Source organism: Lepisosteus oculatus, chromosome 18 (genome assembly GCF_040954835.1).
Source record: "Lepisosteus oculatus isolate fLepOcu1 chromosome 18, fLepOcu1.hap2, whole genome shotgun sequence".
Taxonomy (NCBI): domain Eukaryota; kingdom Metazoa; phylum Chordata; class Actinopteri; order Semionotiformes; family Lepisosteidae; genus Lepisosteus; species Lepisosteus oculatus.
In genome coordinates, this window is record NC_090713.1 from 10,232,367 (window position 1) to 10,257,464 (window position 25,098).

Below are 25,098 nucleotides of genomic sequence, written 5' to 3' on the forward strand. Positions count from 1 at the left end.
CAGACTTTAGACCACTGACTGTAGAGTCCGAGAGCCTGAAAACATTTTAGAGTAAACTACACGAGCAGAAGGACTTCAGCGGAAACTTTACCCCACTCTGGGTGAGTCTCTCAGCAATGAATATGTCAGAAAGAGGCACCATTTCACCTCTCTTCTGTACTGGTACAGCGTTGTCAAGTGGTAGTTTCTGACAAGGATCCTTGTCTGCAGCCGAGTGCAGGACTCCTGCTCTGAAGACACACAGAGCTGCCAAGATGGGTTCACAGTGTATTGAAGTTCAAAATGGCGGAAAGCGGAAGTGCTGACTGTGGTGGAGAAGATTGCATAGAGCGCTTTTCATTCAGTTTATTCTACAAGTACTAAGAACCTTGACATTTTGCATTTTTGTAAAAATGGAAAAGGATAATTAATATGATGAGAAAAATTACAGAGTCATGATTGCATACGTTTTCAAACCCTTACTGAGGAAACATAAATTCATTTAGGTGTATAAATTTACAAAAATGAGCTTACCTAATAGTTTTGTGGCCCTTATTTGTAATAATAGTCATACACATAATTTCAGAAATAAATACTTTGTCTCTGTGAGATTCCTCAGTCAGACAGTGAATATAAAGAAAAGATTCAATCCTGGAGACTAAGGAGCTTTCAGAACAGCTCAGGGATACAGTTGTAGAAAGACACAGACAAGCTGCACATGGGTCTCTGTGGAACAGCACGGTCTGCATCCACCCAGTCACAGGCTGTTTCCTGTTCTCAGTCCATGTGCAGATATAACCTTGCATTCCGCTTCATACACTAAGGAACTGTGTTGAAATTTCAAGTGCTATTTCTGAATCACTATTAGATTAATAGTAAGAATGTAACATTATCAGACAGTTTCCACGCACATTTTGACATCAGAGTCTTTCATATGTCTGTGAAAACATCAGACTTATACATCATTTTTCAGTCCAGTTGTAGGAATAAGAGCAACACACTACTCATCAGACATTATCATATCATCCACTGCTCACAAGTTAAGATTTTGCACTCATTACGTCAAGTTACGTCAAGTTATGTGTTACAAGGGGAATCTGAAAGGCAGCACTACCATAAATATCAGCTTCGTGAAGCTCGTGATGAGCAGTATTTGATGACACTGGGTCACTGTGCTGTAGATTCTGTTCTGCTGTCATTTATGAGGCTTTTGTTTGTTGTTTTTGGAAACTACTCTTTTAATAGACCATTAGCCCTGTAGGTAAGCTGTGAACAGTGACCATTGTTCCTCCTTCCTGATGCTGTTTTCCCTTGTTTTGGTGTTCGTTCTGTATGCCATTATGGTTTTCATCACCGTTCTCATGACACATTTAATCATTTCATCACGTCTCTGAGTGACGCACCTGCAATTTGGACACAAGCTTTTTGAGCCCTGTCAAAATTCATTAGCTATCTCATATCTCTTTAGAACCTCCCATATTAAAGTGTTTTATAAGACTGCTTTTAAGGCAGAAACGTATTGTTGATTCATGTTGAACTTAACATGGAACATATGAAGAATCCATTTTATCTGTCATTTAATTGTTTCAATTTACAAGTGCTTTTTAGCTATGTCTTTCCAATATTTTGGTCATCCCCCAGGCATTTGCAGGTGCAGTAGATGATTTCTTCTATCTAACACAATTTTATTTGAATTGTCATTGTTGCCTTAACTTTAAAGTAGGAAAAGTGTACTCAAAACCATTTCACAGGAAGTCCTTCAGCACGATGTTTCTGAGTGTCTTTTCAGCCTCTCTTTCCTACAGTGGTTTCCTATTTGAAAATGAAACTTTAGTGAAATAGAAAGTATGTTCCTGATACGTCTCCATTAAGAGTCAAGCAGAAGAGACACAATTAGGTACAAGTAAAGAGGGAAAAAATACTCCTGCATTAAAAACACACTGAAGTGCTGTAATTGTGGAAGGTGGCTGGTAGAGAGAGCAAGAGTTTGGACAAGAAAGCAGACTTTAGACCACTGACTGTAGAGTCCGAGAGCCTGAAAATATTTTAGAGTAAACTACACGAGCAGAAGGACTTCAGCGGAAACTTTACACCACCCTGGGTGAGTCTCTCAGCAATGAATATGTCAGAAAGAGGCACCGTTTCACCTCTCTTCTGTACTGGTACAGCGTTGTCAAGTGGTAGTTTCTGACAAGGATCCTTGTCTGCAGCCGAGTGCAGGACTCCTGCTCTGAAGACACACAGAGCTGCCGAGATGGGTTCACAGTGTATTGAAGTTCAAAATGGCGGAAAGCGGAAGTGCTGACTGTGGTGGATAAAGTTGCATAGAGCGCTTTTCATGCAGTTCATTCTACAGGTACTAAGAATCTTGACATTTTTGCATTTTCGCAAAATGGGAAAGGATAATTAATATGATGAGAAAAATTACAAAGTCATGATTGCATACGTTTTCAAACCCTTACTGAGGAAACAAATTCATTTGGGTGTATAAATTTACCAAAATGAGCTTACCTAATAGTTTTGTGGCCCTTGTTTGTAATAATAGTCATACACACAATTTCAGAAATAAATACTTTGTCTCTGTGAGATCCCTCAGTCAGACAGTGGATATAAAGAAAAGATTCAATCCTGGAGACTAAGAAGCTTTCAGAACTGCTCAGGGATACAGTTGTAGAAAGACACAGACAGGCTGCACACGGGTCTCTGTGGAACAGCACTGTCTGCATCCACCCAGTCACAGGCTGTTTCCTGTTCTCAGCCCATGTGCAGACATCACCTTGCATTCCTCTTTTAACACTTATGGACCTGGGGAAATGTGCTGATTTTATAATTGCTATCAGAATAATGCTAAGAATGTAACATTTTTTTTGGTAAGCTAAGGGACAATGAGCTTCACATTACCAGGGGGACAGTGTAAGGTCAAGTTTCCCCTAAACAATGTGTCTTGTCAGATTATGTTGTCAGTGCATTTAATAATGTTGTTGTACTCTCTTCAGCCCAAATACAGAGGAGCCCAGACCCAGAATGTTACACATACTGACAGAGTGATCTCATTATGTGTGTTTGGATTTTAACAACTATTATTATTGTTTGCTAGAACCAAAACAAATCTATGTTAGACATTTTCATCTTCAGCCAAAAAATAAAAACCTGTGTAAGTAGTGTGGTGCAGGTTCTTGTCCCATCCTGCTCTTGGTCCAGGTTGGAGGGTTGCACCGATTCTGAGTCTTGTTAGGTGGTATGGATGGGTTTGGGGGTGTTGATACCAGAGTGGTCCAGGAGGGGGGTGCAGGTGTCTTGGGGGCATTCTTGTTTTTTTATGAGTTCAGGTTGATTCTGTTGGTTCTGAGTGTCTTGGTTACATCCGTTTGTGTTTATAGATGAAAAAGCTTTTGAAGAGTACCCCCCTACCCCCACCCATCTCGATGGAAGTTGCCATCTTCAAAAAATCCTAAAAAGAGAATTAAAGTTTCACACAACAAAGCATGACTATGAAAGAACAGGAGACCTGCTTAGTGAGCACAACACTTGATTACAGTCAAAAAATCATAAAAATAAAGAAGTGTTCCACAACTCAAAGCAAGGTTGTATAATGTTAGGGGAGCTGTCTGGTGTGTAAAACACCTGGTTGCAGCACTGTGGCTGTTGTGCTTGAAGAGCTATTGACTCATGAATAGCACTACCCTATCCCCATGTACCGACTGTCTAATGGTGCCATATTGAAATAATCATAAAAAATCAAAAAAGGGACCACAGCCACAGCAAGGTTGTCTAATGTTAGGGGGACTGTCTGGTGTGTAAAACACTTGGTTTCAGCAGTGTGGCTGTTCTGCCTGAAATGCTATTGAGCCACGAAGACGACCCACCGATCCCAGTGTATTACCTGTAGTGTTATCTTTAAAAAAAATCATAAAAAAATAAAGAAAGGGGCCACAGCCACAGCAAGGTTATCTAAGGTTAGGGGGGCTGTCTGGTGTGTAAAACACTTGGTTTCAGCAGTGTGGCTGTTGTATTTGAAATGCTATTGAGCCATGAAGAAGACCCACCTATCCCAGTGTATTACCTGTAGTGTTATCTTCAAAAAATCATAAAAAAATAAAGAAAGATTCCACAACCCAAAACAAAGCTGGGAAAAGTCAGAGGACCTGCTTAGTGTGCAAAACACTTGCAGCATTGTGGGTGCTGTGGTTTAAATGCTATTGGTTTGTGAACAGAATACCCCTATCCCAGTGCATTGTGCCACATTAAATAAAAGCACGAGAAAAAGACATTCAGAACACAAGGCTGTATCAGTGTTCTGTGTACAAAGTCGATTTGAACATCATGGGAGCTGTTTTTAATGAGCTGCTGAGTAAAGAATATTTTAATCTTCCTGCTGTCAGTAGTATTGTGAATATAGTTGACCTTTACCTGAATGAAAACAGGACGTAAAGGAAGGGTTTCAGAAATCAAACAAAGCTTTATTCCCATGCTTACAGTCTGTGTAATTGAAGACTGCGCTGTTCTGCTTCCTATGGTCATATACAGGTTTTTTGCACAAAGCCATATTGAACAGTATTTCTCGTGTTGTGAACTTGCTTACACATCGGTGCCCCGGCTTCCAGTTAGTGCGTAATAACGCATCGATGAAAAACCGGAGGTTTAAAAAAGATAATTAACTCACTGATAGTTTGATGTAGAGGCTGTGGAAATATCCACAAGTCGTGGTCTTTAAAATGCATTTGGTATGAAGATGTTCTGTGCTTCCATTGCGAAGATATGGACAAAAGAATATTCGTGCTTGGTCAAAAAAATGTCATAAAAACGAAAAAGTAAAGGCTGAGAAAGCATTCACAATGTATTTTATACACAAAGGAAGTATTCTCGCAACTCTAAGAGGTTTCGTGTAAACGCTACAGGCGTGCCAAAATCGTTTTCGAACTTCAAGCTAACTTTACCCCGGTAAAACAGCAAGGGTCTGATTACTTTTCCAAGGCACTATGTATTTTGGTTTCATTTCATTAAGTATTTAAATTAATATTGTGGTACAATGCAGGAAGTGTCTGGTGTGTGTGTGTGTGGGGGGCGCATTAAGGAAGATGTGTTGCCATGGAAACCACATAAGTGAATGAACAGCAAGTGTAGAAGTTGTTTAAAGGGGGGAAAGTTCCAGCAGTGGTGAGAGAAAAAATGCGGAGGCTCTGCTGTGAGAGAGCCAGGCTGAAGCATGACAGTTGCGGGTGTGAGACGCTACTAGTCAGGGCAACGTTAGAAGGGCGTGCTGCCATGTACGGTATGAGTGAACAAAGACTTAATTAGCCGCTGTAGTAACCCCGTGAGGGGGTGGAGAAAAATGAGAATTCTGGAGAAGACTGTGAGAGGAATAGCCTGAGAGGAAGAGTGAAAACGTCAGTCTGTGAGGAGACTGACAGAAAAAACAGAGCTTATGAGATCATCAAAAGATTTAAAGGGACAGCATCCTGCTAGGGTGTGAGAGCAGGGCTGTCGTGTCCGCTGTATGAGTGAGTTGTGAGTTAGTGTGTGTGGACCAGAGTGGGTTGTGTGGCAGAGGGACCCTCCCCCTGCCAACAAATTGGTATCAGGGAAGTGAGTGGGGTCTATCTACAGTAGCTGTACCCTCTGGGAGATAGTGGAGTGGTGGCTGGGCACAGTGAGGCGCGCTGGCAGCTGTATGGTGTAACACAGTGGTGGCTAGGCACAGTGAGCTGCGCTGGCAGCTGTGAGTTCACAACCTAAGGACGTGAGAGTGAGATGCCAGAAAGGTTGTGGGTGTGTGTGTTAGAGACGGACAGTGTGTTGTGTCTCGGCACAGTCTGTAGTGCGGAAGAAGACTTGGTGATGTAGCGTGTGTCTGTGTAACCCAACCTGGTGGCGTCAGGAGAGGATGTCAAGGCTAGGGGTTGGACCTGGGAGTCTGATGCACAGGTTGTGAGTGAAACAGTGGCATAATGGAGTAGGAGCAGGAGGCTCCATGATGTTGTCTGGGAGCAGGAGGTTCCTAACATTGAGGACAACAGGATGAACTTGGTGAACTTGAGACTCTGAAGGCAAAGGGGTCAGAAGTAACGGGATGTGGAGTCATGTATCATGTTACCCCAATGAAGGGGCTAGTGTGATCACAGCTCTCGGAGGACAGTGCATCTAAGATAAAGAAAAGGAACCTAAAAGAGCTTATAAAGGGGTGTGACAGGGGAGAATGGAAGTGTGACCACGTCCAATGCAGTGTCAACTACCTCCATGGCACCACAATATTCAAACAGAGGTCATGGGTACAAGGTCTATATTAGGACATCCTCCTCCTCCATCCTACAAAACTCCATACTCCTTTCAGCAAAATGCCGTGCTTCTTCGCTCCTAAATCACATTTTAATTTTTGGTCACTATGATCCAATTAAACCCACTTCTGCTCTTTCCCCTATTTATATTACTTTACATTAAAAAAAGAAAAACCTGCTGATAGCCATCCCAGGTCAATTTGAGCCCTGATTAGTATTGATCATTCAAGATTACCTTATTTTATATTAGCTCGGGTTAAAATACGGAGACTGTAAACATGAAGATTGAGTATTTTTTATTGCTTAAAGATTTGCATTACATAAATATTTATTTGTGGAAAGCTTCTTTATACACAGCATTTTTGGTTTTGCCTCCTGGAGCAAAGATGTGAAGTTGTTTTTCACTTCTTACACGTGCGCATCCAACATAGTTGTCCATGTGAGAAGCATGATAATTCCAGGTTCAAGCCCAATTTTTTGAGTGACTGACCCTGCGCTTTGTTGATAGACATAGTGGAACTGAGCCTAATGGGAAACTGAAGACGTTTGAACCTGAATGTCAGATCAGATGGAATTCTTGGAATTCTTGGAATGAGCACATCTTCTCCCTTGAATGATCCAGAGTATTGATGCTTCAATCACATATGGATGAAGCTTTTTGATCACTAAGTGAGTTCTATTGCACAGTTTTGGGGGATCCACATTTCGTAAAAGCATGACAGGACATTTAATTTTGAAAGAAAAAATTGTGAGGTGGAACACCAGTTGGATGCAATGTGTTCAAAAAACTCCAAAGACTATTGGACAACATCATCAGTGTCAACAACAGTATCAACACTTTTGAAAACTTTTGCTTCACCAGGCATCTTATTCAATATTCAATTGCTGATGTCACCCACTGCATCATTTTTCGGTGCTAGTATTGCTCTTTCACTAAGCCAATTTGTGTTCTTGTAGTTGGCAGCCAAATTTGGAAATACAATACTTTCTAGTGCTTCTTTGGAAGAAACAGTGACATGCTTTGGGAGGTTTATTGAATCATCTTTTTCTGTTGCCAATGTACCATCTCCTATTCTCAACACATTGTTAGCAAAGATTCCAGCATGCTTATCCTTTTTGAGGTGGACACTCATGTTTGTTTCCAGATGAAGCTTCTGGACATGTTTCCACAAATAAGAGGCTTTAAATGAAGCCTTCAGTTCATCAGCTCTGGTTCCTTTTGGGATGACTGGCAAAGTTTTTCTGAAATCTCCTGTCATTAAAAATGTAATTCCTCCCATAATTTCATCATTACCTCTTATGTCCTTAAGTGTTCGATCAACAGCTTCAAAGGCAAGTTTGTGGGAACTGTGCAATGCTGTCCCTTTTGAGATGTTGCAAGTAGGTGAATCATGTCTGACCAGATCAAGAGGCAATTTAAATGTGGAATGGGCAGTCCTGCCACCAGCAAAGAGGGTTGAAGCTTTACTTGATGATGCCACAGCAAGGGCAATGTGTCCTTGTGAACGCAAGTTTACAAGGAGTAAGTTAGTGACAAATGTCTTTCCAGTTCTACCTGGAGCATCGAGGAAAAAGAATCCACCATGATCAATTGCATCTAGAATTTTTCTGTAGAGATTTGCTTGATCTGATGTGAGCTTTGTTTCATTGCTTGCAACAAATTCCTTCAGCTCTTCTTTGTTGTAGGGCGTTTCCCTGAGCAATTCCTGAGAGATGCCACTTTTTTCTGTTCTTGGTTGAGGCCATACAAATTGCTTCAGTTCTTTGCCTCCTAATGAAAGGAGCTTGTCTTGTATTTTCACCAGAGCCTCATTGAAGATAGTATCATCATATGAGGTATTTTTATTCAGTTCCTTTGCATGGTACAAAATCTCTTCATGATTGTGGGTTAGGAAGATGACATGCAGTGGACATTATACAGAGGAGATCTCGGAGTATATAAGGTGAAGCAGTCAATACTGTATAGCCTCTGTAAGAGCTTCATCCCAGTGTTTGTCATCTTCTAAGTCCATGGAGATTACAGGTTTCTCTGTAGGTTGAACACACTTGGCCTTCAGTTGTCCTGAGTGATTCAAAGGAAGTTGGACCTCTAACAGTGTGAAGTAGTAAATGCACATAATAACACACTTCATTGGGATGAACAGTGTAAACTCTTCCGAGAGCATCAGATGCTTTGATTGCAGGGAATCCTTCAATTGGTGTTCCTTATGATCTTGGTTTCCATGTTCTTGATCCACTGACCCAAGTGAAGTATTTGGGAACTTCATGGTAAAGCAGTGTCTTTGCAAAATCATTTGGAGCACAGAGACTAAGGAAGGCTTTCAATGTAGTGAAAGCAATGTTTGGATCAAGGAGGGCTGCTTGGTCAACAGTTTCTGGGTTGAAATATACACGTTGCCCATTTTCAAGGTGCCCAGCAAGAGGAACAACTGTGGGATGACGCTCGGAGATTGGGAAACTTTAGTATCTTTCAGACAGCTCCATTGCTAATATAGGTATCTGCCTATTTGAAACTTTGTGACCTCATCATTGTTGCTTTCTTTGTTTTAGATTCCTTAAACTGCTATGTCAACGCCTTTGTTGACATGTTTGCACACATACTTGATGGATTTGACTGAGCTGCAGTATTCAACGTTAATGTGAGCCTTGAAAGTTTTTGAGAGAAGTGGATTGTAGAGAACAACCCACCTGTTGTCCACAAATACTTCCTGACCATCAATCATGCTGGCTTCCTTCTCTTGTACAATGGATAGCCTTCCTGATTCTTGTAAGAACTTTCTTGGATACTTCTTGGTGCATTTTCAATCCTGCATGTATGGTGAGTTATGATTCAAAGGACCACAGGGCCTATGAATCATGTTTCTCACTACAACGTCAAACAGAACTTTGTCATCATGAGGATCTGGAATTTCAGCTGAAATAATTCTGTCAACATCTTTGGGTGAATTGTTGACCAGCCACAAATATGCATGTGGCATCTTCAATCACCAATGATTTTATTCTTTGTCAGAAAATCGATGAGGGACACCACCTTTCTCTGAAAAACCCATGTAATAAGTTCATGTCTGTGGATTGCCTTTTGGCCAGGGGAAAGTTATCTCTGTACCACCTGCCATGTAGGGTTGCATGTGAAAGTAAAAAAAGGTCAGGTCTGCCATACTTTGTGACATAAGTCATCTTGAGTCTTTTCATGCATATATCTTGGTCCTGTGAACGTGGAAGGTAATATCACCCTTTTTCCAATGTTGATGTCTCCATCACTGGTGATTGCATCTCTAAGACCCTGGCATGTCTCAGCTCAAAGTTGACTGATTTTGGCAAATGAACAAAAGACTCTCACTTTCAATTTTTGCATTCATGTCAACAATGTACTGGTGGAATAATTATCTGCTCTTCAAAATGTGATTGGAACTGTTTGATCTCACCAATCTGGTAAACATACTGTAGTAATCACTTGCAGTTACTTTCTTTCCCGATGAGAGAGACAGAATGTTGATGAAGTAGCCATCTTGTCTTTTCCAAAATATTATTGGGTACTGGAGCGCATCATAAGAATGATGTGTTTCTGGAATTCTCTGGTGGCTAATATCTCTCTGATGAAGGATAATGTCATGTTTTCCTGCATCTTGATCAACCAAAAGGGTTGCAACTTCATCTGTGATAGGGGCATTGAACCTGCTCGTATACTCACCAGCTGGTGTCTTGTCTGCTTTAATGATGACTTTGAGTTCAGGATCTTGCAGCACCGACTTGAAACTTCTGACTAAATTGTCGTGCTAGTGGAGCATATTTTGTAGGCTCTGAATGACTTCCAGTTGAACACCAGGCATAAGATGACACCTGCGATCTGTTGGTTCTTGGTCATCGCCCATGAAGTAAATTTGAACAAATGTAGGCAAATCTTCTTCAACAGGTAAAAGCAAACCAATTCTGTGATACACATGTCCTTGGATTTTGAGTCCTGGCTCATTTACTTCTTTTGAAGCACCGAATGATGTAATTTGGAAACATGAATTGTACTTTCTGATATTTGAAAGGAAGTGCCTGGACTTTTCTGTGTCACCTTCCATCTGTGAGAGAAGAGGCTCTGGTGGTTGCTCTATTGGCAAAAAGGTTCACATTTCCATTATTGCAGCAAAGACCTGGTGATTCATCTTTCCACGTTTTCACACTGCAGTGATTGCACACAATACACATAGTCCCAATTTCAACAGCTTTGTGTTGTGAGAAGTCCAAGTTGTTAATGTAATCAAAAGCTGCATTGTGAAGATCAAACTGTGTTTGTGTTTGAGCTACTTTTCTTGCTTGGTCTACCTGTTGCCTTGTTCTTTGATAATCTGTTTTGGTTGGCGAGCTTCAGCTGTTTGAGCTCTTTGTGCCTGTAACCTTGCTTCTCTTTGATTATCTGTTTCAGCTTGGCGAGCTTCAGCTGTTTGAACTCTTTGTGCCTGTATCCTTGCTTCTCTTTGCTCTTCTGTTTCTGATAGGTGCACTGCTTTGAATTTTGAAGCAGCTTTGGTGGACCTACCCAATGATCCAGACCTCTTCTTGGGTGGCATGTTTTGATCTATCTAATTTAATTAAATAGTTAATTAAAAGGTTTAAATTTCAGATGCTTTATAGATATAGAGAGATTAAGTCAACAACATGATTATTTGTGAGTTTGTGTGGAGTGATATTAGATAACGTGCCACCGCCTGACATAATAATACAATGGACAAACGTTCGAGGTCAAAATAAATCCTTTCTGACATCTCAAATCAGTTTCGATCAAGGTCTCTAAAATGAACAAGAAAAGAGTATTTTCAGAGAGCAATTACACTGTTTATGTAGAATAAGTGATTAGATTAATGAGCAATCTAATTTCTTATTCGTTTAAAACAGTGAAATGTCAGCTGCAAAAGATTGCACCAGAGACAGCACTAGCATTGCTTGTCATAGATGTTCAGAAAAGGGTGAATGGAAGAAGTCATGTCAAGTACAATAATTCGGTGATCAATAATAACAGTTGTAGGACAAGAAACAAAATATAGTGAAAACTTAAGCTCTTTAAGGCTAAAACTAAAATTCAGTCTACAAATTAAGGCAAATGAAAATTTAGGACATTAAAGTGCTAGAGGTGTAAATGTAAAAATACAAAAATACACATGAGTAAAAAGTTTTAGAAATGGAGCAGGTGTTACTTTGAAATAAGCAAACAGAAAAAAAAACCATGACTAAGACAGAAGAGGGATGCAGGAACACTTGCAAAAGCTTAGATGTACAAAAAAATCCCAGAAAGGTGTGTATTACAAAAGAACATGCAAACATGAAATAGATTTGGCAAAGGGTAAAGGGCTTGAATAAGTGCATTTCTGGCAGGGAGAGTATGAAGGTTTGATGAGATAGAGTCAAAAAAGTAGCACACATAAAAAACAGCAATTCTGTCAGAGAGCCTTACTGTACATTAATTAATAGCAAAAATGGTTTCATGGAGGGCTTCTCATATAGTTAGGCATTCAGGTAGATTGCCAGGCTAAAGGATTTGAAAATATATTTTTAAAGCAAGTCAGTTATTTGCAACACATAAAATACATTTTTCCAAGAAAGTTTAGCTTTTGTCACTAATGAAACCACTAAATAATAACATAAATAAAGAAATATCAAGATGTTTTTTAATTCAATGTTGGTAGCAGGATGAACTGTCAGGTTGAGCTAAGTGTATATTTTGTCACAGAGTTGCTGCAGGATGTTAACAGTGAAACCAGGTATTTAGAAATGACTAATTTCAAGAAGAAGATTTTATAAATCTAGCAGGATAGAGTAAGTACAGAAAATAGGTAGTTAGATTGATCAAATTAGTATGGAAATCCATTAAGCAAAGAGGGTGGGAGAAGAGTGACAAACTAGTATACTTTACTTTAGATCTTTTTTTTTCTGAACCCGGAGAAATCTGATTATGTTTCTCTATAACAATAACAAAAAACTTTATTTTATAAAGCACCTTTAAAAGTAGCATCTCAAAGCAATGCAGTAGGTGTAAAAACAGTTATAAGGAACACAGATTACAAAGTAAATAAATATAAGAAAGAAATTAGAAAATGAAGCAGATACAGACACTAAATAAGTCTTCTGAAAAGAGAGGTTCTGAGGTTAGATTTAAATGCACTCAGGGTAGGTGACTCTGATATCACTGGGGATAGGCATACTTTTGACAAAGTAACAGGAGATGTTATAGACCGCAGAGGAAGATGATAAAGTTAACAGGATGAAGTTAATGAGGATTTTATTTTAGATTTTGTGTAGTTGCTAGCATTAAACTGTGTGTTGGATGCACAAGAATTGAAGGAATGGGCAAACAGCTGATGCAGATCCAGAGCCAGCATCTTAAGATGTTCATATTTAGAGGAAATTGGTTTATATAACTGACTAGGTATGGATACTGATGTGGAAGAGAGGTGGAAAGGCTGTTTCCTTAAGCCAGCACTCTAAAATAATTTATCCTCAGTGAGATGCTGCCATCTCATAGTGGGTTTCTAACACTGTGTATAGTTCCATCCACACAGTGCCTTTACTTCAATCCATTTTTTAATCTCTTAATCCAGTACAGAGGATTTGGAGCCTATCCCAGCAAGCAACAGATGGAAGGCAGAACACACACTGGACATAGTGCCTGTCCATCACGGGACACACAAACAGACACAAACACACACACACGCACCAGGGCCAGTTTTCCCATAAGCCAATTAACCTACCAGTATATTTTGGACTGCAAGAGGAAATCATATCACACATATGGAGAAAACCCACAGAACCCAGAGAGAACATGTAAACTCCACACACACAGGACGGCAGGAATTGAACCTAGGGCCCAGTGCTGCAAGATAGCAATGCTAATCACTTGACCATCATTAGAAATGGATGGATAGCTTAGTTATCTTTCTAGTTCACAGATTTACATGCATAATTTAATTTTGAAAGCCACTGAGACATCTAGTACTATTGTTGTATTTATGAAAACAAACATACAAAAAGCATGCTAACAACAGTGCCATCCTATTCCTTAGTTAATACATTTTATTTTTATAAACAGTTAACATTGTTAGCAAAATATTTTGAATGATATTTTACCCTATTTTTCTTTATTTATTTAACTTATTTTTTTATAAGTTTTAATAATATTTAATGAATATTTGAACAATGAAAATATATTTTTACAAGATGCAGGGAAAAGTGAAACAATTTATTACAGTGCTAAATTTAATATTATTGATTACTAATAGTTTATGCTAACACCTAATTTTCTTAATTAGATGTATTTAAAACAATGAACTAAGTGTAACATAGCATTCAGAAATACAATCGAGAATAGTTTTGTGGTGTTTGTAGAGATGAAACTTTTCTAAAATGTAAAACCAATTTAAAAACGATTAAAATCTGTAATCTTTCCACGTGTAATGTCATTAGAAAGTACAACACGTTCCTGCTTTGTCTAACGATGGTATCAAAAAGTAGTCCAAGTGGTGAGAAACCTGTGCTTAATGATAATTAAGGGACTCAGAAGTCAAAGAAAATGATTTATGTTGTTTAATTTTAAAGTTAGAATGCAGACGCTATTGGTGCCATTGGGGAAAAAAAGACTTGCTGATCTGTTCTACATACCAAGAAGAGAACAGAATATGATTTTTTCTATTCGAAATTAAGAAGTAAAAACCTTACAGCGTACACAAAGATTCTAAGCTGATCACGAGGAAGAAAAATCACTAATTTTTTGCGCATAAAAAGTGGTTATTAACTACTGAAACCTGTTTTTATAGCTTTTGAAGTTGTGCAATGTCTAAGTTAAGCAGAAACACATCATATTTTGTATTTCTTTTTTAAAAATGAAAAAAGAAATCGTTTGCCCAGCCTAATAATGTTGTGAATGAAACATAAATTTACCACATGCTCAACGTGTTTGGAACGTCGAACGTCCACTGCTGCACTTGCGTTTTAAATCCTGTTTATCAAAAAACGATCGAGGACGGGGATTCCCCTCAGTTTGATACGGAACATGCCGGGTTTTAAATTAAATGTCCTTTTATGGCCTTTATTGGCCTTGAAGGTGAAAGGTTTTATGATAAGAACCTAACCTAGGGTAAGATGTACTTGTGTGCAAAATTTCAGGTCTGTAGGGTGAAAAATAAGAGCGTGCATAAAGAACAAACAAACACTGAGCTTTACAAATGATGAATTTATGTAGTTTTTTTTTATAATATAACTATAGTGAATTGAAGTCATATATTGGATCCCTTTATTTAGAGAATTTGAGCAGAGATGACTGTGAAGAAACCTGATACATGTGGTCAGAATTCTCAATGACAGTAACAGTCAACCCAGTGGATTTCTTCAGAATGGACAGTGAAACACGAATGAGAAGGAACAAGTGGAGACTACATGGAAGTTGATCTAAAACTGATAACAGCAGGCACTTATTTACATAAAGGATTGTAGGGGTGTGGAACACGCTGCCGAGTCATGCGGTTGAAGTGATATCCTCGATTCCTGGATGAAATACCAGACAGACAGATAACATACTTAGTTCAATCGGCTGAATTGCCTGCTCTCATTTGTAAATAACATGTGTTAATGTTTTTGCCATTTGTTTATAACATTCCCCTTTAAACAAGAGTTTGAGTGTCACTGTATTGAATTTGATGCAATTTAGAAATGGTGTCAAATATATTTTGTCAGTCATAGGCACAATCCTTGTGTTTTTACAAAATTCAAATACATTTAGAAAAATCTGCTCAGCATCTACAGATGCAGCCATTCAAAATGCACGGGCCATACCGCATTATTTAGCGGTACGCTGTACGCAGTCTACCGCAAGCTACCGGTAAATACCGCGAGTTACCGTTAATTCTCCTATAATACGACAAGCAAAATAATAGTATCCGGAATTTCCGCAAGGTGGAGCTAATAAAGCTCAACTTCTCATGTTTGAGCTGTGGCCATCAAAGTCTTTAACGAAGATATTACTAATAGTATTAATAATAAATGACCTTGGACAAGCTGTAAGTGTAAACACAAAGTATTGCCCTGGTCAACATTCTTTTTTTCATTGACCGTCTTTGTAAAAGTAACACCACAGCATTTCGCAATCACGCATTTGTTTCCAATCATGCAAAGTACAGTAATTTCTGAGAATCGATTCACCATGCCTTTCACATGCTCATAAAAGAGATTGATTTAGGAACATAAACATATTACCGTATGAAAACTGTACTGTATACAGTATGTATATGTATATTTAATGTCTTAACTGTGCCCGTTTAAGTATTGAATATTCATATCTAATTTTACCACTGAAGGGAAATCTTAGTAGCTGAGCATAAAAATAATAGGAGCATACTGCAACGCGTGTGAAGGCCATAAACGATATTAATTTTGGAACATAAACATACAGTATAGGGCTGGTCTCGGTACTTTAAAGAAAACATACACGAAACATGGTTTCATTATGACCAGAATCGGTCTTGAGATATTTTTATCTTGATTTACAGTATTTGAGAGGTATGTCTTAACACCGATACTACAGTGCGTAAATACTGCTCACGTATATGTTTCTAGGTTTATATTATGCATTTCATACGGTCAAATTACTTTTGAGCAACTAATAAGAAGCGCGAAACGGTATGCGTTTTAGTTTCATTTTGTGCTGGGACTCTGCTTTTAACAATGTCGCCATGGATTGATTAGAGATATCAAGTACATACAAGTCATTTTTTAAATGTTGTAGTTCATCTTGTAAAAATGTTACGAGTACATCATCTATCAACAATTACACAGGTTCTGTTTCCATATTGCGGATTTTGGTTACGTAATATTATTTTCTAGATTTCACGTTGTGAACATATGATTTGGGCAAACAGAGCCGCAAAGAAGTACATTATGGGTTGTTGTTTTGTTTTTTTTTGCAGTTTTATCTAGAACAAGCGATGCTTAAACCTTTGTCTGATTCTTGTGAAACTATCCACACGACAGTTACAGTACCTAGGAGTTGACTTCAGTGATGTCACTGATGGGATGTTTCTAAAAATCCATCCTCTGTAAAACGTCTTCTCTAGTTGTCCTGCATATGTATTCGCTAATGAAGCTGTGTGTTCTGAGCCTGGATCTCTACATTTCTGTATGAACCAGCTTAGAGGGCTAAAGACAGCTTGTGTTTAAATTGAGTGTAAGGCAATTTATGCTTCTAAAGTCATGGTCAGCATTTATTATTGTACTGTGCTGTAAACTTGTTCTGTGCCTAGTCACATTATTTTTTAACAAACATTTCCCTGGTTCCGCACCCCTTGGTGTTTCTCTCGCTCTCTCTCGGGTCACCTGATCATTAGCTCGAAAGATTTGAGTGCTTTGTGTATATTCTAATGGTAGTGGGGGCAGGGTGTGTGGGAACAGGTTTGGTTGAAATTGCATTGGAGATCTATGTTCTTCACACCTGAAACATTTTCTCTGAAAGCATTTTCTTCCCAGTTTAGCCGATCTTGTTACAGCATGTTACAGTTTACTATTATTAACCATATTAATTTTAAGTGCTTAATGCCATTTTTTGACCAGGCACGAATATTCTTATGTCCATATCTTCACAAGGGAATCAGTGCGAATTGCAATACTAATTAAATGACCGCAGGCACTTTCCACCCCCTCTGCCAGCAGGAACATTCCTATTCTTAGCTCAGCAGCTCATTACAAACGGGGATTTTTTACACAGTGATACAGCTTTGCGTTGTGAATCTGTTTTTCCGTGTTTACAAAGAAAGTGGAATACAGTGATACTACCTGCTGTACAGACACATATGTTTAGATATTTAGACCCTTAAATTAATATCTTTATTAATAATAATGATTATAATGATAATAATGATAATCGGCAAGTGAAAGCTCTGTTGTCCTTCACATCAATGCCTGAAACATTTTACCGAACCAAGGATTTTACAGAGAGGGAGGAGGCGCGGAGCTCAGCAGTACAGAACGAACATTCTGCTGCCAAATAGGAGTGGCTTAAGCGACATACACGGTCGTGTAACTGACAGTTTGAGGTAGCCTATCGTGTAAATTTCGCTTTGTTGCTGATAGGTTAAGCTTTCGAAACTCTGCCCCAAAGTCATATGACTGATTTTTCGCCCTGTTTCGTTGGTTAAACGCAATGATCACAAGCACCACCATGGTAACTGGGATGTGTAGTTTTTAATTCCGTTTGAATTATAACTGTACGTACTGTCTTCATATTTGGCGCGCCAAAAAATTTCGGTGCCGTCGTCTCCGCTTTAAAGGTACCCCCGTGCTGGAAGAATTTGACCTCGGAACGTTTGCCCAGCGTAGTTATAGTGGACATAAAAACAAGAGTTCGCTGGCATTATATAATTATACGAATTACACGAATATAATTATATCTTATTAATTTCTTGAGATACGCGATTCTTTTAATACAGTCTTTGCTGTGCTATGGTGAATGATAAGTGTCGCAGTTTAAATCATTTTCGTAGTTAGAAATTATGGAACGCTCTGTTAAAAGCAAGGGAGTTTTTATGTCCGTTGCAGTTCTTTTGAAACTGAACTTGTTTGAATTGACTGAGCTCCGTGCTGTACCACACAATGTCTGTTTTTTTTTGTGCTGTCCTACTGTACTTCCTACTTTGAAAATACCCGTGAAACCGGTTTAATTCGTCACAGCCAGCCCTCCCGTAGAGAGGGGGGTTGTACTCGTTAATGACTTAGCACAAAGCAGAAACTTCTTGGAAAGATTACAGATTTTAATCGTCTTTTTTCTGAACCAGGGAAAATCTGATCATGTTTCTCTATAACAATAATAAAAAACTTTATTTTACATATCACCTTTAAAAGTGGCATCTCAAAACAATACAGTAGATGTAAACCACAGATTACAAAGTAAATACCCAGACAAAAGCAAACGCGTTTTTAATAATACTGTACCTTATACTAGTTTGTCACTCTTCTCATCCCCTCTTTGCTAAATGGCTTTTGAATCGAGTCACATGAAGAGAGAGGTGAAACAGCCCTACACAGCCCTGTCGCAGTACACGAATATAATTATATCTTATTAATTTCTTGAGATACGCGATTCTTTTAATACAGTCTTTGCTGTGCTCTAGAGGATCCTTGTGATATTTCGAGCTCTTGGTGAATGATAAGTGTCGCAGTTTAAATCATTTTCGTAGTTAGAAATTATGGAACACTCTGTTAAAAGCAAGGGAGTTTTTATGTCCGTTGCAGTTTTTTTGCAACATGAATATAATTATATCGTTATTAATTTCTTGAGATACGCGATTCCATATTATATTCCCTTTTAATCAAATTCTAAAAGTATGCTTGTTGACTCCGGTATCACGTTAGTTAAAGACTTCGATGCTTAGAATGTTTAGGGAGAAATGGAATACTGGTGTGTATGTTTTCTTTAAAGTACCGAGACCAGCCATATACTGTATGTTTAAGTTCCAAAATTAATATCGTTTATGGACTTCACACGCATTGCAGTATGCTCCTATTCTTTTTATGCTCAGGCACTAAGATTTCCCTTCAGAGGTAAAATTCCATATAAATATTAAATACTACAATGGACACAGTAAAGACGTTTACTGTAAATCTTACTACGACAGACCAACGGACCACGAGTGCCCCTGTCGGTCAACCAATCACGTACCGCGGTGCCCCGCGTCATCTTGCGTCACGATGCGCGACGCCTTAGCCAATTACCTCCGGTACGTGTCTGTACCGCGCACTTTGAATGGCTGCATCTGTACTTTTTCACACAAAGAGATATGTTCTATCCAGTGGACTTGACAGATATATTTTATTGCATTGCTTTTTGACCTTTGTGTAGCAAGGAGCAGGGCACATGGCATTTAGTTTTGGTGGAGGAAAGAGAGAGTTCTAGATCATGGAGGAAATCACATGGAGTTTCAAAAGAGAGAAGAAGGAGTTTCAGGGCATGAAGGAAAATGTCCTATTATGAATATTGTAGAGGGTCATGGCAAAATAAGAAGAGCTTCATGTGAAACATACACAAATCAAAAGATGAAAGAGGCAAATGAAGGTTTATTTTTTACTTCTTTTGTTTTGGATTTCAGGCTCAAACTGGGACCTATAGAATTGACCCACGAAAGATGTCAGAAGCAGGTACAGTGTTGAATTTATATTAATCTCAACAGAACCTTCTGTTTTTGACCATTTCTGTAAAGCAGGAGACTACATTGTAAAGTCTGTTGACATTTAACTAATGGATATTCTCCAATGTACAGTATTTACTCACCCTCTGCATTAATGCCAGTTTCAGTTTTCTTCAGCACTGACTCTAGTCAGTGAAGTTCCAGTACAGTGAATCACTTTTAGCAGACTGTCCACAGGGCTGAGTTAAAATTACTGCTATAGGCATTCAGAGATAGTTGCAAAAGATCTGCCGACAGTTTAGAAACGAATTTAACCAGGTGGCCAGAATCACAAACAATGCTAAAAATGGGAAAGGCAATTTAGGTTTTTGGGGAATTGAAAAGAAAGGCAGTCAGGGAAAAGATTTGAGGTTAGTATGTCTGGTGATAAAGGTTAAAGACTTAAGTCTTGTTTAGGATTCGCAGTGCAAAACTCAGGTTAAAGACTAAGAATATGGTTTAGTGTGTATCAGTACTGTATCTGTAAAATTTAGAGAGAACTTCTATTGATTCAAGGCTCTGCATTAGACAGGTTGTGTGGATTTAGTAAGAACCAGCTAGGAAGCGCAGTTGAGTTAGCTCTGAAAATCAGACCATAACAGAGAACATATCCAGCCCTGAGCCTGCTCTCTGGAGACTCAGTTTACTTCTTTTAGACACAGGAGGAAGCTCCTCAGCAGACAGGTTCTTTGAGGAGAGGCCAGGAATGTCCCAAGGATACTGAACAAGTTAGAGCTGTGTTACAGAGTGAAGAGGGGACTTGAATGTGGAATATTATACCAGGGCATTATAAAGTACCACACACACTTAGACTTGTGTGAGGGATGACACTATCTCACTGAGGTGGTCTTCCATAGCTGGCCTGACTAAAGTATTCTTGTCCTATATAAACATCATGAAATATATCATAATTACAATTATAATTACAATATTACTTTGATCATTATAATGTGAATGGAGTACAACAAAAGTTTAGAACAGTTACACCAGCTTCACATTTATTATTTGTATATTTGCTCCATGAAGCAAAGAACCTTGCGCCCGACATGATACACAAGCCCACTACCCTGAGATTATGAGTCTCATGGTCTACCAACTGAGCTAGTTGGGACACGATGGTTACAAGGATGCTATAATGGTCAGGCAGCTGCAAATGAAATGCAGTTTTTTTCTTTCTTTTTCAATGGCTTGTGAAATAATTTACCATGTCCTCTTTCAGAGATGTTTGTACAGTAATGTGAAAAAGAAAGTACACCCTCTTTTAAAAAAATTCAATGGTTTTACATATCAGGGTATAAATAACAATCGTCTGGTCCTCACCAACTTTTATAATTAGACAAATCTAGAATCAGATAACAGACAACTTCATAACAGATTTCACTATGTCATTATTTATTCAACAAGTAAGCCAAAATGCAGAAACCATGTGGGAAAAAATAAGTACACCCTTATTGCTTCCATAAGACTTAAGAAGGTAATTAGCAGCCAAAGCAATTGTTGCTGCTCATCAATCTAGGAAGGGTTATAAGGCCATTTCCAAACAATTTGAAATTCATCATTCTACAGTGAGAAGGATTATTTACAAATGGAGAACATTCAAGACAGTTGCCAATCTTCCCAGGAGTGGGTGTCCCAGCAAATTCACCCCAAGGTCAGACTGTATAATGCTCAGAGAAATCACAAAGAACCCAAGAGTTACATCTAGGGATCTACAGCCCTTGGTTAACATGTTAAATGTTAAAATTCATGACAGTACGATCAGAAAAAGACTGAACAAGTATGGCTTTCGTGGAAGTTTAGCCAGGAGAAAGCTCCTTCTCTCCAAAAAGAACATTGCACCATGGCTTAGATTTGCAAAGTTGCATCTGAACAAACCACAAGATTTCGGAAACAATGTACTTTGGACAGACGAGACCAAAGTGAGGATGTTTGGTCATTATGCACAGCGCCATGTTTGGCGAAAACCAAACACAGTGTCTCACCACCAGCACCTCATACGAACCGTCAAGTACGGTGGTGGAGGGGTGATGAATTGGGCTTGTTTTGCAGCACAGGACCTTGGCACTTTGCAGTCATCGAGTCGACCATGAGCACCTCTTTATGCCAAATTAATCTAGAGACAATTGTGAGGCCATCTGTCCGACAGCTAAAGCTTGGCCGAAATTGAGCCATGCAACGGAACAATGATCCCAAGCACACCATCAAATCTACAACTGAATGGCTGAAAAAGAAAATAATAGATAGATAGATACTTTATTGATCCCCTGAGGGAAATTACAGTGCAACAGCAGCTTTACACAGACAACACAGCCACAGTGTAACGAATGATACAATAATAATAGTACAATACATACAATACAATCAGTACAGTGAGCGGTGCACTAAAAGAGTGACTCACAGTCCGGACACACAAAGAACAAACTAGAATAGAACAGCACGCGGAAAAATCCCTGGCATATATTGCACAAAAATGGTTGTAAACGGGAAAAGAAAAGAGAACATATGTAGCAGTAGATGTGTAGATGCATTCAGTCCAGAAACAGGTCACTGTCAATGTTGCTTCTGCCCAGACGCAAGGTGGATGCGTTGTACAGTCTTATGGCAGAAGGCAAGAATGACCTCCTGTAGCGCTCCCTGTCGCACCGTGGATAAATCGGTCCATTGCTGAACATGCTCTTCATTTCCACAAGCATGTCACAGAGGGGATGGGAGACGTTGTCTATGATGGCCTCTAGTTTGGACACCATTCTCCTCTCAGCCACTACCTCCAAGGGGTCCAGGTCAGACCCAATGACAGAGCTTGCTCTCCTGATGAGCTTGTTCAGCCTTTTAGAATCCACTGCTCTAATCCCAGTGCCCCAGCATACCACTGCGTAGAAAATGGCGCTCTCTACCACCGACTGATAGAACATATGTAGCATCTTACTACATACATTGAAGGACCTGAGCCTCCTCAAGAAGTAAAGTCGGCTCAGTCCCTTCTTATAGATGGCCTCGATGTTCTTAGACCATTCCAGTCTATCGTCGATGTGCACTCCCAGGTACTTAAACCAGCAAGTCCACCATCTCCACGCCACTCCCGTGGATGTAGACAGGAGTAGGTTTGACCTTTTTCCTCCTGAAATCTACCACCAGTTCCTTTGTCTTTGTTACATTCAGTTCCAAGTGGTTCACCCCACAGCACTCCACAAAGCTGCTGACCAGTCCTCTGTACTCCTCCTCCTGCTCACCCTTGATACATTCCACAATTGCAGAGTCATCTGAGAACGTCTGCAGGTGGCATGACTTTGAGTTGTACTTAAAGTCCGAAGTATAGAGGGTGAAGAGGAATGGAGAAAGAACTGTCCCTTGAGGTGCCCCTGTGTTACTCACTACCTGTTCAGACACACAGTTCAGAAGTCTCACAGACTGTGGTCTCCCTGTCAGGTAGTCAGTGATCCACGAGGTCATGGAGGCATCGACTTGCATCTCCTCCAGTTTCCTCCTTAGAAGTAAGGGCTGAATGGTATTGAAGGCACTGGAGAAGTTGAAAAACATGATCCTTACAGTGTTGCCAGCCCTGTCCAGGTCCAGGTCTACATCCTCCACACCAACACTGGGCTGGTAGGCGAACTGTAGGGTGTTCAGTGATGAGCTGACCAGGGGTCTCAGGTGGGATAAGACCAGCCTCTCCAGTGTCTTCATGATGTGAGAAGTCAGTGCAACTGGTCTGTAGTCGTTGAGGACAGAGGGGCGCCCTTTCTTTGGTACCGGGACCAGGCATGATGTCTTCCAGAGCACCGGGACTCTCTCCAAGCGCAGGCTCAGGTTGAACAGTCGCTGGAGCACTCCGCTCAGCTGATCAGCACAGGCCCTCAGAACTCTGGGGCAGATGTTATCTGGTCCTGTGGCCTTACCCTGGTGCAGCCTCTTCAGCTCCTTCTTCACCTGGTCAGCCGTGATGGTCAGCCTGGCCTTGGGGATGGTGCTCATAGCGTTTTCAGTGCTGCAGGTGTTAATGGTTAATGGTTAATAATCAAGGTATTGGAATGGCCAAGTCAAAGTCCAGACCTCAACCCCATTGAGATGCTGTAGCAGGACCTTAAGAGAGCTGTGCATAAACGAATGACCTCAAACATCAATGAACGGAAGCAATGTTGTAAAGAAGAGTGGGTCAAAATTCCTCCAAAGTGATGTGAGAGACTGATAAACTCATACTGAAAACAATTACTTCAAGTTATTGCAGCTAAAGGTGGTTCTACAAGCTACTTAGTTTTCACACATGGCTTCTGCATGTTGGTTTATTTTTTGTTAAATAAAAAATGACATAGTGGAATCTGTTATGTGTTGTTTGTCACCTGTTAGTGTCACGAACAGTTCTTTCCGGGCCCTATGCGGACGACGCATTCCAGAATAGTGAAGACACAAGGGGAAAAATAACATGCAGGAGTCGATCAGGAGACAGGGGGGCGTGTCCATGCAGTGCTAGTGTCCGGGGGGAGTGAATCCAGGGCGAATAATCCAAGGGTAAATCCAACAGGGAAATCCAAAATGGGAGGCAGAGTCCAAGACCAGGGGATCCATCCAAAGAGGTTAAAAACCAGAACCGGGTCGGGACCGGCGGGACAAGGAATCAGGAACATGAAACTAAAACCATAACGGAGCCAGACGCAGCAGGACCCCGGGCTCTCACGACACGGAAATCAATGAGAAGCCAGGAGTGAGGTGCTGCGTCTGGCTTTTAAAGGGGAACGGGAATAGGGAACAGGTGCAGAGAATGGGAAGGAACGAGGAAAGGTTGGAGCTCCCTTAAGAGGAGGAGTTAGCGATCGTGACAGTTAGATTGACCTAATTTTAGGATCTGGTAAGGACCAGATAATTTTTTATGTCCTGATATATGAAACCATAGAATTGAAAGGGGGTGTACTTTCTTTTTCACATGACTGTATATGCGACTATTAAAGAATCATGTTGCACTATCCAAAGAACAACAAACTTTTTTTCTGCTTTCACATTCTTCTTTAACTCTACACTTCTCCTCACCCATGTTCACTCTCCTGTCTCTGTCTCTTACTCTTTCTCCCTGCTGTCCAGCCCCAGGTGTTGAGTTTGTGGATCAACACATGGCCGATCTCATTCAGAGGGTGAACCCAGTTGACCCCATAGCAGATGCACTGCGCTCAGAAAACATGATCCATCAGGAGAGCTACAACAGGGTCCTCACTGCTACAACCCCTCAGGACAAAATGAGAGAGCTGTATAAAGTCCTGGATTCTGGGGGAACAAGAGTGAAAAACAAGTTCTACACAATTCTGCAAAAGAACTACAAATATCTTGTCAACGACTTGGGTAAGAGCATCATTCTCATTCATACTCACTCTTTTCTCTTGTTTTCTAATTCTATCCTTGCTTCTCATAATGTCATCTGTCATCATATAAAAATTCATTAGCACATAGCAAAAATGACAAACTTCACTTCCTTGCTTACTTGTATATAGTATGTAGTGTATATAGTGATTAATTGTGGATTTTACTGAATATACTACAATCACTAAAACTATTCTTTTGTTGATATTTACTTTTTACTTGTATTTTAAAACAACTTACTGTCATTATACATAGACTTTATACAAGGTGGAACAACTATAGACAATGAGTCTCACTCATTCTCTAAC

General features: G+C 39.8%; 2 protein-coding genes across 3 annotated transcripts in view; both read left to right on the top strand.

Moving 5' to 3' along the window:
• Positions 1-25,098, top strand: part of LOC138223971 (myosin heavy chain, non-muscle-like) — a 297,800-nt gene that overhangs the window by 72,365 nt on the left and 200,337 nt on the right. The window lies entirely within an intron of this gene.
• The window catches only part of LOC102689707 (protein NLRC3-like), a 67,884-nt gene continuing 67,332 nt past the window's right edge, over positions 24,547-25,098 (top strand). Inside the window, exon 1 of the mRNA XM_069180178.1 lies at positions 24,547-24,772. Coding sequence (XP_069036279.1) covers positions 24,547-24,772 — 226 coding nt within the window. The remainder of the gene's footprint in view (positions 24,773-25,098) is intronic.